The sequence below is a fragment of the Oncorhynchus keta genome, chromosome 15 (assembly GCF_023373465.1).
Source record: "Oncorhynchus keta strain PuntledgeMale-10-30-2019 chromosome 15, Oket_V2, whole genome shotgun sequence".
Lineage (NCBI taxonomy): Eukaryota > Metazoa > Chordata > Actinopteri > Salmoniformes > Salmonidae > Oncorhynchus > Oncorhynchus keta.
The window spans coordinates 18,819,739-18,840,155 of record NC_068435.1 but is presented as its reverse complement, the minus strand read 5'-3'; the positions used below and the strand labels follow the sequence as shown (position 1 = coordinate 18,840,155).

General features: G+C 49.7%; 1 protein-coding gene across 6 annotated transcripts in view; it reads left to right on the top strand.

Annotated features, from left to right (window-relative positions):
- The window catches only part of LOC118381149 (chromodomain-helicase-DNA-binding protein 7-like), a 147,002-nt gene that overhangs the window by 86,979 nt on the left and 39,606 nt on the right, over nucleotides 1-20,417 (top strand). For all 6 annotated transcript variants that reach the window (XM_052463550.1, XM_052463551.1, XM_052463547.1 and 3 more), the window contains 4 exons: nucleotides 3,719-3,927; nucleotides 12,580-12,779; nucleotides 13,347-13,509; nucleotides 14,206-14,295. In XM_052463550.1, coding sequence (XP_052319510.1) covers nucleotides 3,719-3,927; nucleotides 12,580-12,779; nucleotides 13,347-13,509; nucleotides 14,206-14,295 — 662 coding nt within the window. The remainder of the gene's footprint in view (nucleotides 1-3,718; nucleotides 3,928-12,579; nucleotides 12,780-13,346; nucleotides 13,510-14,205; nucleotides 14,296-20,417) is intronic.

The following is a 20,417-nucleotide window of genomic DNA, read 5'->3' as shown; positions in this document are numbered from 1 at the left end:
TCCAAAGATTTTCTATGGGGTTGAGATCTGGAGACTGGCTAGGCCACTCCAGGACATTGAAATGCTTCTTACGAAGACACTCCTTTGTTGCCCAGGCGGTGTGTTTGGGATCATTGTCATGCTGAAAGACCCAGCCACGTTTCATATTCAATGCCCTTGCTGATGGAAGGAGATTTTCACTCAAAATCTCACGATACATGGCCCCATTCATTCTTTCCTTTACACGGATCAGTCGTCCTGGTCCCTTTGCAGATAAACAGCCCCAAAGCATGATGTTTCCACCCCCATGCTTCACAGTAGGTATGGAGTTTTTACCAAAAAGTTATATTTTGGTTTCATCTGAGCATATGGCATTCTCCCAATCTTCTTCTGGATCATCCAAATGCTCTCTAGAAAACTTCAGACGGGCCTGGACATGTACTGGCTTAAGCAGGGGGACACGTCTGGCACTGTAGGATTTGAGTCCCTGGCGGCGTAGTGTGTTACTGATGGTAGGCTTTGTTACTTTGGTCCCAGCTCTCTGCAGGTCATTCACTAGGTCCCCCCGTGTGGTTCTGGGATTTTTGTGATCATTTTTGTTATCATTTTGACCCCACGGGTGAGATCTTGCGTGGAGCCCCAGATCGAGGGAGATTATCAGTGGTCTTGTATGTCTTCCATTTCCTAATAATTGCTCCCACAGTTGATTTCTTCAAACCAAGCTGCTTACCTATTGTAGATTGTCTTCCCAGCCTGGTGCAGGTCTACAATTTTGTTTCTGGTGTCCTTTGACAGCTCTTTGGTCTTGCCCATAGTGGAGTTTGGATTGTGACTGTTTGAGGTTGTGGACAGGTGTCTTTTATACTGATAACAAGTTAAAACAGGTGCCACTAATACAGGTAACGAGTGGAGGACAGAGGAGCCTCTTAAAGAAGTTACAGGTCTGTGAGAGCCAGAAATCTTGCTTGTTTGTAGGTGACCAAATACTTACTTTCCACCATATTTTGCAAATAAATTCATTAAAAATCGTACAATGTGATTTTCTGGAATTTTGTTTCTCATTTTGTCTGTCATAGTTGAAGTGTACCTATGATGAAAATTACAGGCCTCATCTTTTTAAGTGGGAGAATTTGCACAATTGGTGGCTGACTATATACTTTTTTGCCCCACTGTATGTCTTGTGGTAGAACGGATACGTTGTCGTACTGTCGTGTGTTTGGTAGAAGAGATTTGATATTAGCCCTTTTAACGTATGGACCGTCGTCCTTGGGAACACACATGTTAATTTCATTAACGGGGACTTATGTAGTGGGGAGAGAAGGGTGTGTTTCATAGTTTACAACCAATGTCTGTTTACTTGGGCGGGGCCACAGAGTGAACAGATTTTACCTTATGGAAACAATTCTCTCATTTCGAAGCTAAAATTACATTTAATCTTTTCACAAATAGTTTCATATTTAAATGTTTAAATTGCACAACAATTCCATGTGAATCTGATAACTAGAATGTGTAGACTTTCCAAGATACAGTTTGTCATCCTATCATCAAATGTCTCAGATGACAACTGATCTGACATCATATTCTTTAAGTACCAACGCATATTTTCAACTGGTTGGATTACCGAAATGTGGTTCTGTTCACCACCCTTTTGATGTTACCCAACACTCTGTTAACAAAAGGCTTTCCATGAGTCACTCTGTAGACTAGAGAGAGAGGAAAGGGGGGAAAAGTATTTATGTGGGTCATAAACCTCACCAACAGGCCAACGTCACGCCCGACCGTTTAGACAGTGCTACAGGGAGACGGGGCGGACACCTGATCGTCCTCGCATTGGCAGATCACGTGTAACAACACCTGCACAGGATCGGTACACCCAAACAGCACACCTGTGGGACAGGTACAGGATGGCAACAACTGCCCAAGTTACACCAGGAACCTACAATCCCTCCATCAGTGCTCAGACTGTCTGCAATAGGCTGAGAGAGGCTGGACTAAGGGCTTGTTGTAAAGGCAGGTCCCCAGACATCACCGGCAATAACGTCGCCTATGGGCACAAACCCACTGTCGCTGGACCAGACATTACTGGCAAAAGGTGCTCTCCACTGTCGCGGTTTTGTCTCACCAGGGATGATGGTCGGATTCGCGTTTATTGTCGAAGGAATGAGCGTTACACCGAGGCCTGTACTCTGGAGCGGGATCGATTTGGAGGTGGATCATCTGTCATGGTCTGGGGCAGTGTGTCACAGCATCATCGGACTGAGCTTGTTGTAATTGCAGGCAATCTCAACGCAGTGCGTTACAGCGAAGACATCCTCCTCATGTGGTACCCTTTCTGCAGGCTCATCCTGACGTGACCCTCCAGCATGACAAAGCCACCAGCCATACTTCTCATTCTGTGCGTGATTTCCTGCAAGACAGGAATGTCGGTGTTCTGCCATGGCCATCGAAAGCCTGGATCTCACATCTGGGACCTGTTGGATCAGAGGGTGAGGGCTAGGGCCATTCCCCCCAGAAATGTCTGGGAACTTGCAGGTGCCTTGGTGGAAGAGTGGGGTAACATCTCACAGCAAAAACTGGCAAATCAGTCAATGAGCAGATGCAGTCCATGAGCAGATGCTCTGCAGTACTTAATGCAGCTGGTGGCCACACCAGATACTGACTGATACTTTAGATTTTGACCCCCCCCCCTCCCCCCTTTGTTTTGTTTGTTCAGGGACACATTATTCCATTTGTTAGTCACAAGTTTGCTGAAAATAAACGCAGTTGACAGTGAGAGGACGTTTCTTTTTTTGCTGAGTTTACAATACATTTCACTTTGTTTTTACCAATACAACTACAACTACATAATGGTGGTAATTTATTTTAATGGTAAATCTGGATTGATAAACTGGGTTAATCAAGATGTAGCCGAGGCAAGGGTAATAGCCGACTTTTGTCTGATAAAATAAATAAATATAAAAGCCAATAAATAAGTCATCCAATGCAAAAATAAACATCTACTTTAAATAGATTTTTGTATTAATCTAATTAGATTTCCGCACGGACATCGACTTTAGTGGATTAACTGCCTTGCTAATGGGCAGAACGGCAGATTATTTCACCTTGTTGGCTCGGGATTTGAAACCGGCAACCTTTCGGTTACTGGCCCAACGCTCTTAACCGCTATGGGAATGGTAGAAACCACACCAGCATTTACCCTCCCTGTCGACGCCACGTTACAATATTGGAGATCAGTGGTATTCTCTCCCTCATAAGCGTTAATTAATTAGTCTTATTACCCCAGGCTAGCCATGTGTGGAGCCCCAGTCATAACTGGGCTACGGTGAGCTAATTTAAAATGGTAGCCGTGGGAATCTCTTTATATTCCTTAATTACCCTGAGTTCCCCTCTTCAGTGGACCCAGAGGCAGTAAGCAGCTTACGCTGCCTCCGGAGGGGAGCAGAGACATCACTTAGTCAGTCTAAAGCAAGTCCTTTTCTCTCCTCTCCTCCACGCCGCTCCCGTACTCGCCCTCCCTCTCCCCAAGGGCCCTGGAGTATAGCACTTAATCCAGCCGCATAAACAGACACGTCAGCGTTTTCTTTTTTTATAGCTATATTGAGTTTAGCAGGGAAACTATGCTAATGAGGTAAATAATAAAAACATGCTACCCTTTTTTTTTTTGCATTTTAACACTTGGGAGATGGAGGAGAGGGGAAAGTGTGATTGCTTTTTTTGACACGTATTGTTTTTCTCCAAGAACACCCTTGTGATTGACACTCCCAGGGTGCGGAAGCAGACACGGCACTACAGCTCAATGAAGGAGGACGAATTGGCAGAGTTTTCCGAGCTGGAAAGTGACGGCGAGAATGAGAAGCCCTTGACCAAACTCAGGCGACCCCAGGACCGAGCTCACGGGTACCCCCGCAGCGAGTGCTTCAGGGTGGAGAAGAATCTGCTGGTTTATGGGTGAGTGGACATCTCTAACATGTTTGTTCGTCTTTCAGAAAGGTTGACTGTTCTCTAAACCCTGGCCCTTTTGGAAGGGTAACTCAAATCAAATTTTATTTGTCACATACACATGGTTAGCAGATGTTAATGCGAGTGTAGCGAAATGCTTGTGCTTCTAGTTCCGACAATGCAGTAATAACCAACAAGTAATCTAACTAACAATTCCAAAACTACTGTCTTATACACAGTGTAAGGGGATAAAGAATATGTACATAAGGATATATGAATGAGTGATGGTATAGGGCAGCATACAGTAGATGTTATCGAGTACAGTATATACATATGAGATGAGTATGTAGACAAAGTAAACAACTCCAAAAAGTTCTGGACAACTCCAAAAAGTTCTGGACAACTCCAAAAAGTTCTGGGACACTGTGAAGTCCATGGAGAACAAGAGCACCTCCTCCCAGCTGCCCACTGCACTGAGGCTAGGAAACACGGTCTCCACCGATAAATCCATGATTATCGAAAACTTCAATAAGCACTTCTCAACGGCTGGCCATGCCTTCCGCCTGGCTACTCCAACCTCGGCCAACAGCTCCGCCCCCGTAGTTCCTCACCCAAGCCTCTCCAGGTTCTCCTTTACCCAAATCCAGATAGCAGATGTTCTGAAAGAGCTGCAAAACCTGGACCCGTACAAATCAGCTGGGCTTGACAATCTGGACCCGCTATTTCTGAAACTATCTTCCGCCATTGTCGCAACCCCTATTACCAGCCTGTTCAACCTCTCTTTCATATCGTCTGAGATCCCCAAGGATTGAAAGCTGCCGCAGTCATCCCCCTCTTCAAAGGAGGAGACACCCTGGACCCAAACTGCTATAGACCTATATCCATCCTGCCCTGCCTATCTAAGGTCTTCGAAAGCCAAGTCAACAAACAGGTCACTGACCATCTCGAATCCCACCGTACCTTCTCCGCTGTGCAATCTGGTTTCCGAGCCGGTCACGGGTGCACCTCAGCCACACTCAAGGTACTAAATGATATCATAACCGCCATCGATAAAAGACAGTACTGTGCAGCCGTCTTCATCGACCTCGCCAAGGCTTTCGACTCTGTCAATCACCAAATTCTTATCGGCAGACTCAACAGCCTCGGTTTTTCGGATGACTGCCTTGCCTGGTTCACCAATTACTTTGCAGACAGAGTTCAGTGTGTCAAATCAGAGGGCATGCTGTCCGGTCCTCTGGCAGTCTCTATGGGGGTGCCACAGGGTTCAATTCTCGGGCCGACTCTTTTCTCTGTATATATCAATGATGTTGCTCTTGCTGCGGGCGATTCCCTGATCCACCTCTACGCAGACGACACCATTCTATATACTTTCGGCCCGTCATTGGACACTGTGCTATCAAACCTCCAAACGAGCTTCAATGCCATACAGCACTCCTTCCGTGGCCTCCAACTGCTCTTAAACGCGAGTAAAACCAAATGCATGCTTTTCAACCGATCGCTGCCTGCACCCGCATGCCCGACTAGCATCACCACCCTGGATGGTTCCAACCTTGAATATGTGGACATCTATAAGTACCTAGGTATCTGGCTAGACTGCAAACTCTCCTTCCAGACTCACATCAAACATCTCCAATCAAAAATCAAATCCAGAGTCGGCTTTCTATTCCGCAACAAAGCCTCCTTCACTCACGCTGCCAAGCTTACCCTAGTAAAACTGACTATCCTACCGATCCTCGACTTCGGCGATGTCATCTACAAAATGGCTTCCAACACTCTACTCAGCAAACTGGATGCAGTCTATCACAGTGCCATCCGTTTTGTCACTAAAGCACCTTATACCACCCACCACTGCGACTTGTATGCTCTAGTCGGCTGGCCCTCACTACATATTCGTCGCCAGACCCACTGGCTCCAGGTCATTTACAAGTCCATGCTAGGTAAAGCTCCGCCTTATCTCAGTTCACTGGTCACGATGGCAACACCCATCCGTAGCACGCGCTCCAGCAGGTGTATCTCACTGATCATCCCTAAAGCCAACACCTCATTTGGCCGCCTTTCGTTCCAGTACTCTGCTGCCTGTGACTGGAACGAATTGCAAAAATCGCTGAAGTTGGAGACTTTTATCTCCCTCACCAACTTCAAACATCAGCTATCCGAGCAGCTAACCGATCGCTGCAGCTGTACATAGTCTATAGGTAAATAGCTCACCCTTTTTCACCTACCTCATTCCCATACTGTTTTTATACTGTTTTTATTTATTTACTTTTCTGCTCTTTTGCACTCCAATATCTCTACCTGTACATGCCCATCTGATCATTTGTCACTCCAGTGTTAATCTGCAAAATTGTATTATTCGCCTACCTCCTCATGCCTTTTGCACACATTGTATATAGACTGCCCATTTTTTTCTACTGTGTTATTGACTTGCTAATTGTTTACTCCATGTGTAACTCTGTGTTGTCTGTTCACACTGCTATGCTTTATCTTGGCCAGGTCGCAGTTGCAAATGAGAACTTGTTCTCAACTAGCCTACCTGGTTAAATAAAGGTGAAATAAATAAAAAATAAAATAAAAAAAAAGTGGCATAGTTAGTGGCTAGTGATACATGTATTACATAAGGATGCAGTCGATGATATAGAGTACAGTATATACGTATGCATATGAGATGAATAATGTAGGGTAAATAACATTATATAAGGTAGCATTGTTTAAAGTGGCTAGTGATATATTTACATCATTGCCCATCAATTCCCATTATTAAAGTGGCTGGAGTTGGGTCAATGTCAGTGTGTTGGCAGCAGCCACTCAATGTTAGTGGTGGCTGTTTAACAGTCTGATGGCCTTGAGATAGAAGCTGTTTTTCAGTCTCTCGGTCCCAGCTTTGATGCACCTGTACTGACCTCGCCTTCTGGATGATAGCGGGGTGAACAGGCAGTGGCTCGGGTGGTTGATGTCCTTGATGATCTTTATGGCCTTCCTGTAACATCGGGTGGTGTAGGTGTCCTGGAGGGCAGGTAGTTTGCCCCCGGTGATGCGTTGTGCAGACCTCACTACCCTCTGGAGAGCCTTACGGTTGAGGGCGGAGCAGTTGCCGTACCAGGCGGTGACACAGCCCGCCAGGATGCTCTCGATTGTTCATCTGTAGAAGTTTGTGAGTGCTTTTGGTGACAAGCCAAATTTCTTCAGCCTCCTGAGGTTGAAGAGGCGCTGCTGCGCCTTCTTCACGACACTGTCTGTGTGAGTGGACCAATTCAGTTTGTCTGTGATGTGTATGCCGAGGAACTTAAAACTTGCTACCCTCTCCACTACTGTTCCATCGATGTGGATAGGGGGGTGTTCCCTCTGCTGTTTCCTGAAGTCCACAATCATCTCCTTAATTTTGTTGACGTTGAGTGTGAAGTTATTTTCCTGACACCACACTCAGAGGGCCCTCATTTCCTCCCTGTAGGCAGTCTCGTCGTTGTTGGTAATCAAGCCTACCACTGTTGTGTCGTCCGCAAACTTGATGATTGAGTTGGAGGCGTGCGTGGCCACGCAGTCGTGGGTGAACAGGGAGTACAGGAGAGGGCTCAGAACGCACCCTTGTGGGGTCCCCGTGTTGAGGATCAGCGGGGAGGAGATGTTGTTGCCTACCCTCACCACCTGGGGGCGGCCCGTCAGGAAGTCCAGTACCCAGTTGCACAGGGCGGGGTCGAGACCCAGGGTCTCGAGCTTGATGACGAGCTTGGAGGGTACTATGGTGTTGAATGCCGAGCTGTAGTCGATGAACAGCATTCTCACATAGGTATTCCTCTTGTCCAGATGGGTTAGGGCAGTGTGCAGTGTGGTTGAGATTGCATCGTCTGTGGACCTATTTGGGCGGTAAGCAAATTGGAGTGGGTCTAGGGTGTCAGGTAGGGTGGAGGTGATATGGTCCTTGACTAGTCTCTCAAAGCACTTCAAGATGACGGAAGTGAGTGCTACGGGGCGGTAGTCGTTTAGCTCAGTTACCTTAGCTTTCTTGGGAACAGGAACAATGGTGGCCCTCTTGAAGCATGTGGGAACAGCAGACTGGTGTAGGGATTGATTGAATATGTCCGTAAACACACCGGCCAGCTGGTCTGCGCATGCTCTGAGGGCGCGGCTGGGGATGCCGTCTGGGCCTGCAGCCTTGCGAGGGTTAACACGTTTAAATGTCTTACTCAACTCGGCTGCAGTGAAGGAGAGATCGCATGTCTTCGTTGAAGGCCGTGTCAGTGGCACTGTATTGTCCTCAAAGCGGGCAAAAAAGTTATTTAGTCTGCCTGGGAGCAAGACATCCTGGTCCGTGACTGGGCTGGGTTTCTTCTTATAGTCCGTGATTGACTGTAGACCCTGCCACATGCCTCTTGTGTCTGAGCCGTTGAATTGAGATTCTACTTTGTCTCTGTACTGACGCTTGACTTGTTTGATAGCCTTGCGGAGGGAATAGCTGCACTGTTTGTATTCGGATCAGCGTATTCGTCAATATTGTTATCTGACGCAATACGAAACATGTCCCAGTCCACGTGATGGAAGCAGTCTTGGGGTGTGGAGTCAGCTTGGTCGGACCAGCATTGGACAAACCTCAGCTTGGGAGCCTCTTGTTTTAGCTTCTGTCTGTAGGCAGGGATCAACAAAATGGAGTCGTGGTCAGCTTTTCCGAAAGGGGGGCGGGGCAGGGCCTTATATGCGTCGCGGAAGTTACAGTAACAATGATCCAAGGTTTTACCACCCCTGGTTGCGCAATCGATATGCTGATAAAATTTAGGGAGTCTTGTTTTCAGATTAGCTTTGTTAAAATCCTCAGCTATAATGAATGCAGCCTCCGGATAAATGGTTTCCAGTTTGCAAAGAGTTAAATAAAGTTCGTTCAGAGCCATCGATGTGTCTGCTTGGGGGGGATATATACGGCTGTGATTATAATCGAAGAGAATTCTCTTGGTAGATAATGCGGTCTACATTTGATTGTGAGGAATTCTAAATCAGGTGAACAGAAGGATTTGAGTTCATAGTATGTTTCTTTCATCACACCATGTCTCGTTAGTCATGAGGCATACGCCCCCGCTCTAGATACTAGGGGCGTGCCGAGTAGTCGGACAAAACTGGTATCGTAATGGATATAAGCAATTTTCCCGATATATGATCAAGAGTTTATTTTTGTAATTGTCTGTGATCTAATACTTTTATTTATGGGTGCCAACTTACATCTTTCAATCAAGTGCGAAGTGCTACGTAGTCTAAACTCAACTGGCTAGTTTGTCTGTTTGTAAATAGAAGGGCAGGCTGTACGTTGATCCTGCTGCTTTGATTGGAGCTGTATTTCTGTGTCCTCGCTTGTTTAATAATTTCACCCAATCACTTCTCTTTCGGTTAGATCGTTTAGATTGCTGCTGCCTCCTGCTAGCCTACTATGATAGCAAGCTATCAATGTGCATAACATCTCGCAAGCTATCAATGTGCATAACATCTAGCAAGCTATCAATGTGCATAACATCTAGCAAGCTATCAATGTGCATAACATCTAGCAAGCTATCAATGTGCATAACATCTAGCAAGCTATCAATGTGCATAACATCTAGCAAGCTATCAATGTGCATAACATCTAGCAAGCTATCAATGTGCATAACATCTAGCAAGCTATCAATGTGCATAACATCTAGCAAGCTATCAATGTGCATAACATCTAGCAAGCTATCAATGTGCATAACATCTAGCAAGCTATCAATGTGCATAACATCTAGCAAGCTATCAATGTGCATAACATCTAACTAGCGGGGAGAAGGTAGGTGGAAAGATGAACTGCTGATGCACCTTCTGACCAATTTAGGCATATGAAAACAGTTTTTTCCGATCACTAGTATCATCCAATCCGACTGTCAATTTATGGATACGATTAAGAGTTTGTGCAGGTCGGCACACCTCTACTACATACCCCTCGTAGACCTGAGCGAATTTAGTAGATGTTTAATGATTTGGTTAACCATCCACTTTGCAGTCTTTACAGACTACATTTACATTACATTTAAGTCATTTAGCAGACGCTCTTATCCAGAGCGGTTTTGCAAATTGGTGCATACACCTTATGACAACCAGTGGAACAGCCACTTGCATCTAAATCTTGTTGGGGGAAGGATTACTTACCCTTACTTACCCTATCCTAGGTATTCCTTGAAGAGGTGGGGTTTCAGGTGTCTCCGGAAGGTGGTGATTGACTCCGCTGTCCTGGCGTCGTGAGGGAGTTTGTTCCACCAGGGGGAGAGCAGCGAACAGTTTTGACTGGGCTGAGCAACTGTACTTCCTCAGTGGTAGGAGGCCAGGCCAGAGGTGGATGAACGCAGTGCCCTTGTTTGGGTGTAGGGCCTGATCAGAGCCTGGAGGTACAGGTGCCTTCCCTCACAGCTCCGTAGGCGAGCACCATGGTCTTGTAGCGGATGCGAGCTTCAACTGGAAGCCAGTGGAGAGAGCGGAGGAGCGGGGTGACGTGAGAGAACTTGGGAAGGTTGAACACCAGACGGGCTGCGGCGTTCTGGATGAGTTGTAGGGGTTTAATGGCACAGGCAGGGAGCCCAGCCAACAGCGAGTTGCAGTAATCAAGACGGAGATGACAAGTGCCTGGATTAGGACCTGCGCCGCTTCCTGTGTGAGGCAGGGTCGTACTCTGCGGATGTTGTAGAGCATGAACCTACAGGAACGGGACACCGCCTTGATGTTAGTTGAGAACGTCAGGGTGTTGTCCAGGAACGCCATTCTTAGCGCTCTGGGAGGAGGACACAATGGAGTTGTCAACCGTGATGGCGAGATCATGGAACGGGCAGTCCTTCCCGGGAGGAAGAGGAGCTCCATCTTGCTGAGGTTCAGCTTGAGGTGGTGATCCGTCATCCACACTGATATGTCTGCCAGACATGCAGAGATGACCTGGTCATCAGAAGGGGGAAAGGAGAAGATTAATTGTGTGTCCTGCATAGCAATGATAGGAGAGACCATGTGAGGTTATGACAGAGCCAAGTGACTTGGTGTATAGCGAGAATAAGAGAGGGCCTAGAACAGAGCCCTGGGGGACACCAGTGGTGAGAGACGCGTGGTGAGGAGACAGATTCTCGCCACGCCACCTGGTAGGAGCGACCTGTCAGGTAGGACGCAACTGCGTGGGCCGCGCCGGAGATGCCCAACTCGGAGAGGGTGGAGAGGAGGATCTGATGGTTCACAGCATCGAAGGCAGCCGATAGGTCTAGAAGGATGAGAGCAGAGGAGAGAGGTTAGCTTTAGCAGTGCGGAGCGCCTCCGTGATACAGAGAAGAGCAGTCTCAGTTGAATGACTAGTCTTGAAACCTGACTGATTTGGATCAAGAAGGTCATTCTGAGAGAGATAGCGGTAGAGCTGGCCAGGACTCACGCTCAAGAGACTAGGCGATAGACTTGGTTTTGCCATAGTGGTAAATTTGGTATGGAGACGTGCCCATTCCAATGTCTACCTCTAGACTCCTGAGACTGCAGGGGGGATGTAAGAAATATGTCAGACACTGCCACAAGCCTACCAGAGGGATATTACCATATCTACATCTTCTCGCTCAGGAAGTCCACCTGAGAGATCTCATATCCTGTCTGTTTTATTGGCTGCCAGGTCCTTGAAGTATGATGAGGTCTAGGGTGTGTGCTTACCTCAGTGGCTGAACACATGCTGAGGTGGTCTGGGGGGAAATAATGGTCACAGAGTGCTAATGCGTGTCCACTCACATGTAGGGTCATTTAACTTACACAGCAATCTGAGGCTCCGACACGCATGGGACCATTAAACATGCCTGCATACTTGCACACACACGAGCCCAGATCCATCTTGCATGCACTCCTAATATGACCCAACATCCGCACAGTGAACCAATCACACACACCCGCACAGTGAACCAATCACACACACCCACACTATTAGTCGCCCTGCCCGACTGCCTTCTACAGTCACAGATCACGGCTGGCTGCACGCACCAAACACGTCTGACCAGCAGTGGGGTTGTTTTTCACAATCCGACCGACTCGACAACTGTCTAGACCACTGGGTTATAGGGCAAATTATAGAGCCACCACGTCTGAGGACTCTTCCCCTCAACTGACGCTGCTGCCATTGACTCCCTCTCTCTATCCCCTTCCCTAACCCAGACCTAGTCTCCATCGACCCACAAACACACAGAGAGTCAAATTGATTGTACTAGAATTTAGGTGTTGGTGGGTTGAATGCCAACTAGGGTTATCTCACTGTTGTGTAAAAGCATTTAGGGAGAGACGAGTCTTCGGTCGGTTGTCACTTGTTGGTGTTCTACTCTGGGTCACCCACGGTAGGGAGATGGGATGTCAGTTGAATGGGGAAGAGTCCTCAGACGTGGTGGCTCTATAATTTGCCCTATAACCCAGTGGTCTAGACAGGTCATGAACGAATTGTGTCACGGAATCAGATCGCGGTGTGACATCGGACCGTGGTTGAAGTTCAGAGAGCCAGACATAACACAGCCCCATCCACACCTACCCCCTCCTCTCTTCATTTACTGTAGTGGATAGGGAGGGATGTAACAATATGAAACCTCCCAGCCCGAGACTGTAAATGTCAATCATCAGGATAAATGATAATACTCCAGACTAAATTCCCCTCCCTCTCTCTCTCCTCCCTGCTAGGTGGGGTCGCTGGGGAGACGTCCTGTCCCGCGGGCGTTTCAAGCGGCCCCTGCAGGAACAAGACGTGGAGACCATCTGCCGCGCCCTGCTGGCCTACTGCCTTCTGCACTACCGTGGCGACGAGAACATCAAGCGCTTCATCTGGGACCTCATCACGCCCTCTGAGGACGGACAGAGCCGCACACTCACCAACCACTCCGGTATGTATCCCTACACACTCCTAACGCAGCACAACTATAGCTTAGCTACAACATAACAAACACACACTTTCCACTCAGTAACACCCCGATGAACTGCTCCGCAAGGCCTTCCCAATAACCACTTGTAGGAGTAGAGTGAATAAACATCCATTGAATTCCATAGGATTTTTCAGTCCCACCACTTAAGTCGCTCCCTCACTCAAGCCCACCTCCCCACGACTCTTGACCTGACCTTACTCTAACATTGTGGCGGTCTGGTTCCAACTGGTTCAGATTCTGAACTTCCTTGTCTTGTTTGACCTTAATCCTCATTGGTTTCACTCAGAAGCCAACACTAGAGTCTGATTGGTAAAAAAAAAACATGGACTCCAATTGGCCCAATTAGTTGCTATTGCTTTCAATTATAGTTTGCAAATAGCCATTTTAAATTGTTTAAATAAATAATCAAGTATTTGCTGATAATAGACTTGTCCAACCCAGGTCTCTTGTTTAAAGAGATGTCACCTGAATTTGACATTTTGAACCTGTGAGTCTGCCCATTGTAATACTCCCCCCCCCCCCTTGTAGGTCTGTCTACTCCAGTACCGCGGGGTCGTAAGGGGAAGAAGGGGAAACCAGCCCCACCTGCCCCTCCCCAGCTCCCCAGGGCAGAGTGGCTGGCCAGCTGTAACCCTGACCTGCTACTGCAGGAGGACAGCTACAAGAGACACCTCAAACACCACTGTAACAAGTAAGTCACAACTGACCTTTAACCCCAAATTCTGACCTCTAACCCCAACACTGTAGTTCAAATGCCACAGGAAGAAGTGAGCCTTTTGTCAGCCCTTTGACCTCGAACCTCAAACCAAACACAAAACACCCAGTTTCCACACATGGAGGTTTCATTTAGAACATAGTCCCCAGTAATCCTATTCCCCATGAGCTGCTAGTGACAAACACCAACACACTTTTCACTTCAGTCTTTTGTTTAGTTCTAGGCAGTGTCCTATTTACTCAAACTCTTCTCCTCTCCGCTCTTCTTCTTTCTACTCTGCTGTTGTTGGGGAGATTTTGCGACGGCCAGGTTTTTGGGGCCGAGGCTGGCGCCAGGCCAGGTGCCAGGCAGACCTGTTGGATGTGGGTGAAAGGCGGCACACACAGGGGTGATTATGTGGTGCCATCTGTCAGGCGCGGGGGCTGGTGCGCAGCGTGGCTGATCAGGCCTGGCAGCATGATGGATGGGCAGGGGTTCGTGCCAAAGAGCCACTACTGTCGCTCTACCCAGCTACTGCTGCTGGCACACGTGCACGAACCAGAGTTTAAAAACTCACTCTTTTTTTTTTACCCTCCCCCTCTCTCCGTATCTTTTTTTTCTCCCTCCAATCTCTCTCTATATATATCTCCCCCCCTTTCCTCTATCTCTTTCCCCTCTCTCTCCCTCCCACAGAGTTCTCCTGAGGGTCCGTATGCTCTACTATCTGCGACAGGAAGTCATCAGTGACCACGCCGACAGAATCCTAGAGGGAAGAGACTCAAGGTTGGCATCCATGCTCCTCCATCTCTTAATCTCTCCAACACACCCAAGCCCCTGCCTGCTTGATCTTCCCTCTCTCCCTCTTCCATCCCCGAGTTCCGCCCCTCACCCAGATGTGCATGCATGTATAATGCAGAAACGTGTGCTCTGTATTGATGGTATCTGAGGCTCTTCGCTGAATAAAATGCTGTAATTGTGTGTGCATGCATATGTGCGCCAGTTAGTGTGTAATCGCGCATATACACTATATATACAAAAGTATGTGGACACCCCTTCAAATTAGTATTGGATTTGGTTGTTTCAGCCACACCCATTGCTGACTCGTGTATAAAATGAAGCACACAGCCATGAAATCTCCATAGACAAACATTGGCATTAGAATGGCCTTACTGAAGAGCTCAGTGACTTTCAAGGTGGCACTGTCATAGGATGCCACCTTTTCAATAAGTCAGTTTGTCAAATTTCTGGCCTGCTAGAGCTGTTATTGTGGAGTTGAAACGTCTAGGAGCAACAACAGCTCAGACGTGAAGTTGGTAGGCCACAGAAGCTCACAGAACGGGACCGCCGAGGGCTGAAGCGCTCAGGGCGTGAAAATATATTTTCCTCAGTTGCAACACTCACTACCGAGTTCCAAACTGCCTCTGGAAGCAACGTCAGCACAAGAACTGTTCGTCGGGAGTTTCAAGAAATGGTTTTCCATGGCTGAGCAAACACACACACAAGCCTAAGATCATGCACAATGTCAAGCGTCGGTTTGAGTGCTGTAAATCGCGTCGCCATTGGACTCTGGAGCAGTAGAAACACGTTCTCTGGAGTGATTCACCATCTGGCAGTCTGACAGATGAATCTGGGTTTGGTGGATGCCAGGACAACGCTACCTACCTGGATGCATAGTGCCAACTTTAAAGTTTGTTGGAGCAGGAATAATGGTCTGGAGCAGTTTTTCATGGTTTGGTCCCCTTAGTTCCAGTGAAGGGAGCGTAGCCTAGTGGTTAGAGCGTTGGACTAGTAACCGGAAGGTTGCGAGTTCAAACCCCCGAGCTGACAAGGTACAAATCTGTCGTTCTGCCCCTGAACAGGCAGTTAACCCACTGTTCCCAGGCCGTCATTGAAAATAAGAATATGTTCTTAACTGACTTGCCTGGTTAAATAAAGGTAAAATAAAAATAAAATAAATAATTCTACAGCATAAAATGAAATTCTAGACGATTCTGTGCTTCCAACTTTGTGGCAACAGTTTGGAGAAGGCCCTTTCCTGTTTCAGCATGACAATGTACCCGGTGCACAAAGCGAGGTCCATACAGAAATGGTTTGTCGAGATCGTGTGGAAGAACTTGACTGGCCGGCACAGAGCCCAGACCTCAACCCCATCAAACATCTTTGGGATGAATTGCAATGCCGTCTGCGAGCCAAGCCGAATCGCCCAACATCGGTGCCCAACCTCACTAATGCTCTTGTAGCTGAATGGATGCAAGTCCCTGCAGCCTTCACAGAAGAGAGGAGGCTGTTATAGCAGCAAAGGGGGGAACCAACTCCATATTAATACTCGTGATTTTGGAATGAGATGTTCAACGAGAAGGTGTCCACATACCTTTGGTCATATGTGTATGTGCCAGCTAGTTAGTGACGAAGAGTGTCTGTGTACGCCTATAAATGTGCCACTTGATGGTGTGTGTGCATGTGCCAGCCAGCATGTCTGTATTGCGGGCATCGGGACAGTAGTCTGGTAGTGGTGATGGTGGTGGGGACAGTAGTCGGGTAGTGTTGATGGTAGTGGGGACAGTAGTCGGTTAGTGGGGACAGTAGTCGGTTAGTGGGGACAGTAGTCGGGACAGTAGTCGGGACAGTAATGGTGGTGGGGACAGTAGTCGGGTGATGGTGGTGGGGACAGTAGTCGGGTGATGGTGGTGGGGACAGTAGTCGGGTGATGGTGGTGGGGACAGTAGTCGGGTGATGGTGGTGGGGACAGTAGTCGGGTGATGGTGGTGGGGACAGTAGTCGGGTGATGGTGGTGGGGACAGTAGTCGGGTGATGGTGGTGACAGTGGGGACAGTAGTGATGTCTGGGGACAGTAGTCGGGTGATGGTGGTGGGGACAGTAGTCGGGTGTCTAGTGGTGTGGTGATGGTGGTGGGGACAGTAGTCTGGTAGTGTGATGGTGGTGGGGACAGTAGTCTGGTAGTGGTGATGGTGGTGGGGACAGTAGTCTGGTAGTGGTGATGGTGGTGGGGACAGTAGTCGGGTGGTGATGGTGGTGGGGACAGTAGTCTGGGTGGTGATGGTGGTGGGGACAGTAGTCTGGTAGTGGTGATGGTGGTGGGGACAGTAGTCTGGTGATGGTGGTGGCGTGGTGGTGGGGGTGGGGACAGTAGTCTGGTGAGGTGGTGATAGTCTGGTGGTGGGACAGTGGGGACAGTAGTCGGGTGATGGTGGTGGCGACAGTGGTAGTGGGATGGTGGTGGGGACAGTAGTCTGGTAGTGGTGATGGTGGTGGGGACAGTAGTCTGGTAGTGGTGATGGTGGTGGGGACAGTAGTCTGGTAGTGGTGATGGTGGTGGGGACAGTAGTCTGGTAGTGGTGATGGTGGTGGGGACAGTAGTCTGGTAGTGGTGATGGTGGTGGGGACAGTAGTCTGGTAGTGGTGATGGTGGTGGGGACAGTAGTCTGGTGGTGGTGATGGTGGTGGGGACAGTTGTCTGGTAGTGGTGATGGTGGTGGGGACAGTGGTAGTGGGGACAGTAGTCTGGTAGTGGTGATGGTGGTGGGGACAGTAGTCTGGTAGTAGTGGTGGTGGGTGGTGGGATGGTGATGGTGGTGGGGACAGTAGTCTGGTAGTGGTGATGGTAGTGGGGACAGTAGTCTGGTAGTGGTGGTGATGGTGGTGGGGACAGTAGTCTGGTGGTGGTGATGGTGGGGACAGTAGTCTGGTAGTAGTGGTGATGGTGGTGGGGACAGTAGTCTGGTAGTGGTGATGGTGGTGGGGACAGTGTCTGTGTGGTGATGGGTGGTGACAGTTGTCTGGTAGTGGTGATGGTGGTGGGGACAGTTGTCTGGTGATGGTGGTGGGGACAGTGGTCGGGTGTGGTGATGGTGGTGGGGACAGTAGTCTGGTGAGTGGTGATGGTGGTGGGGACAGTAGTCTGGTGGTGGTGATGGTGGTGGGGACAGTAGTCCGGGTGATGTGGTGATGGTGTGTGATGGTGGGGGACAGTAGTCTGGTAGTGGTGATGGTGGTGGGGACAGTGGTCTGGTAGTGGTGATGGTGGACAGTAGTCTGGTAGTGGTGATGGTGGTGGGGACAGTAGTCTGGTAGTGGTGATGGTGGTGGGGACAGTAGTCTGGTAGTGGTGATGGTGGTGGGGACAGTAGTCTGGTAGTGGTGATGGTGGTGGGGACAGTAGTCTGGTAGTGGTGATGGTGGTGGGGACAGTAGTCTGGTAGTGGTGATGGTGGTGGGGACAGTAGTCTGGTAGTGGTGATGGTGGTGGGGACAGTAGTCGGGTAGTGGTGATGGTAGTGGTGACAGTTGTCTGGTGATGGTGGTGGTGGTGGTGGGGACAGTAGTCTGGTGGTGGTGATGGTAGTGGTCTGGTGGTGGATGGTGACAGTTGTCTGGTGGTGGGACAGTAGTCTGGTAGTGGTGATGGTGGTGGGGACAGTGTCTGGTAGTGGGGACAGTAGTCGGGTAGTGGGGACAGTAGTCGGGTAGTGGTGATGGTGGTGGGGACAGTAGTCTGGTAGTAGTGGTGATGGTGGTGGGGACAGTGGTCGGGTGGTGGAACAGTAGTCTGGTAGTGGTGATGGTAGTGGGGACAGTTGTCGTGGTAGTGGTGATGGTAGTGGGGACAGTGGTGATGGTAGTGGGGACAGTTGTCTGGCAGTGGTGATGTGGTGGGGACAGTGGTGATGGTAGTGGGACAGTGGTGATGGTGGTGGGGACAGTAGTCAGTGGTGATGGTGGTGGGGACAGTGTCTGGTAGTGGTGATGGTGGTGGGGACAGTTGTCTGGTAGTGGTGATGGTGGTGGTGACAGTGTCTGGTAGTGGTGATGGTAGTGGGACAGTTGTCTGGTAGTGGTAGTGTGGTGATGGTGGTGGGGACAGTAGTCCGGTAGTGGTGATGGTGGTGGGGACAGTGGGCAGTGGTGGTGGGGACAGTGGTCTGGTAGTGGTGATGGTGGTGACAGTGTCTGTGGTGGTGGACAGTAGTCTGGTGATGGTGATGGTGGTGGGGACAGTAGTCTGGGGTGATGTGATGGTGGTGATGGTGGGGACAGTAGTCGGGTAGTGGTGATGGTGGTGGGGACAGTAGTCTGGTGTGGTGGTGATGGTGGTGGTGGGGACAGTGATAGTCTGGTGGGGACAGTTGTCTGGTGTGGTGATGGTGGTGGGACAGTAGTCTGGTGGACAGTCTGGTGGTGATGGTGGTGGGGACAGTAGTCTGGTAGTGGTGATGGTGGTGGGGACAGTAGTTGTCTAGTAGTAGGATAGTGGGGACTGGTAGTGGTGATGGTGGTGGGGACAGTAGTCTGGTAGTGATGGTGATAGTCTGGTGGGGGTACAGGTAGTGGTGATGGTGGTGGGGACAGTAGTCTGGTAGTGGTGATGGTGGTGGGGACAGTTGTGGTGATGGTGGTGGGGGGACAGTAGTCTGGTAGTGGTGATGGTGGTGGGGACAGTAGTCGGGTGGTGGTGATGGTGGTGGGGACAGTAGTCAGTGGTGATGTGATGGTAGTGGTGGTGATGGTGGTGGGGACAGTAGTCTGGTAGTGGTGATGGTGGTGGGGACAGTAGTGGGTAGTGGTGATGGTGGGACAGTAGTCTGGTGGTGGTGGGGATGGTGGTGGTGGTGGGGACAGTTGTCTGGTGTGGTGATGGTGGGGGACAGTAGTCTGGGTGATGACAGTAGTCTGGTGATGGTGGTGGTGATGGTGGTGGGGACAGTTGTCTGGTGGTGGGGACAGTAGTCGGTGATGTGGTGACAGTAGTCTGGTAGGTGGGTGACAGTAGTCTGGTGGTGGTGGGTGGTGGGGACAGTAGTCTGGTGGGGACAGTGATGGTGGTGGGAGTGTCGTGAGTACAGTCTGGTGGTGGTGATGGTGGTGGGGACAGTAGTCGGGTAGTGGTGATGGTAGTGGGGACAGTAGTCTGGTAGTGGTGATGGTGGTGGGGACAGTGGTGATGTCTGGTAGTAGTGGTGATGGTGGTGGGGACAGTGGGGACAGTGGTCTGGTGGCGATGGTGGTAGTGGTGGACAGTTGTCTGGTAGTGGTGATGGTGGTGGGGACAGTGGTCGGGTAGGTGGGGACAGTTGTCTGGTGGACAGTGTCTGGGTAGTGGTGACAGTAGTCGGGTAGTGGGGACAGTAGTCTGGTGGACAGTAGTCTGGTAGTAGTGGTGATGATGGTGGTGTGGTGGGGACAGTAGTCTGGCAGTGGTGATGGTGGTGGGGACAGTGTCTGGAGTGGTGATGGTAGGGTGATGGTGGTGGGGGGGACAGTGGTGATGGTGGTGGGGGGACAGTTGTGGTGATGGTGGTGGTGTCCGCAGTGGTGATGGTGGTGGGGACAGTGTCTGGCAGTGATGGTGGTGGGGACAGGTCTGGCAGTGGTGATGGTGGTGGGACAGTTGTCTGGTAGTGGTGATGGTGGTGGGGACAGTGGGTGGTGGGACAGTGGTGATGATGGTGGGACAGTGGTCTGGTAGTGGTGATGGTGGTGGTGTGGGGGGACAGTAGTCTGGGGATGGTGGTGGGGACAGTAGTCTGGTAGTGGTGATGGTGGTGGGGACAGTAGTCTGGCAGTGGTGATGGTGGTGGGGACAGTTGTCGGGTGTGGTGATGGTGGGGGTCGGGGGACAGTGTCTGATGGTGGTGATGGTGGTGGGGACAGTAGTCTGGTAGTGGTGATGGTGGTGGGACAGTTGTCTGGTAGTGGTGATGGTGGTGGGGACAGTAGTCTGGTGATGGTGGTGACAGTGGTGGGACTGGTAGTGGTGATGGTGGTGGTGGGTGGTGGGGACAGTTGTCTGGTGATGGTGGTGGGGACAGTGGTCTGGTAGTGGTGATGGTGGTGGGGAGTGGCAGTAGTCAGTGGTGATGGTGGTGGTGACAGTTGTCTGGTGTGGT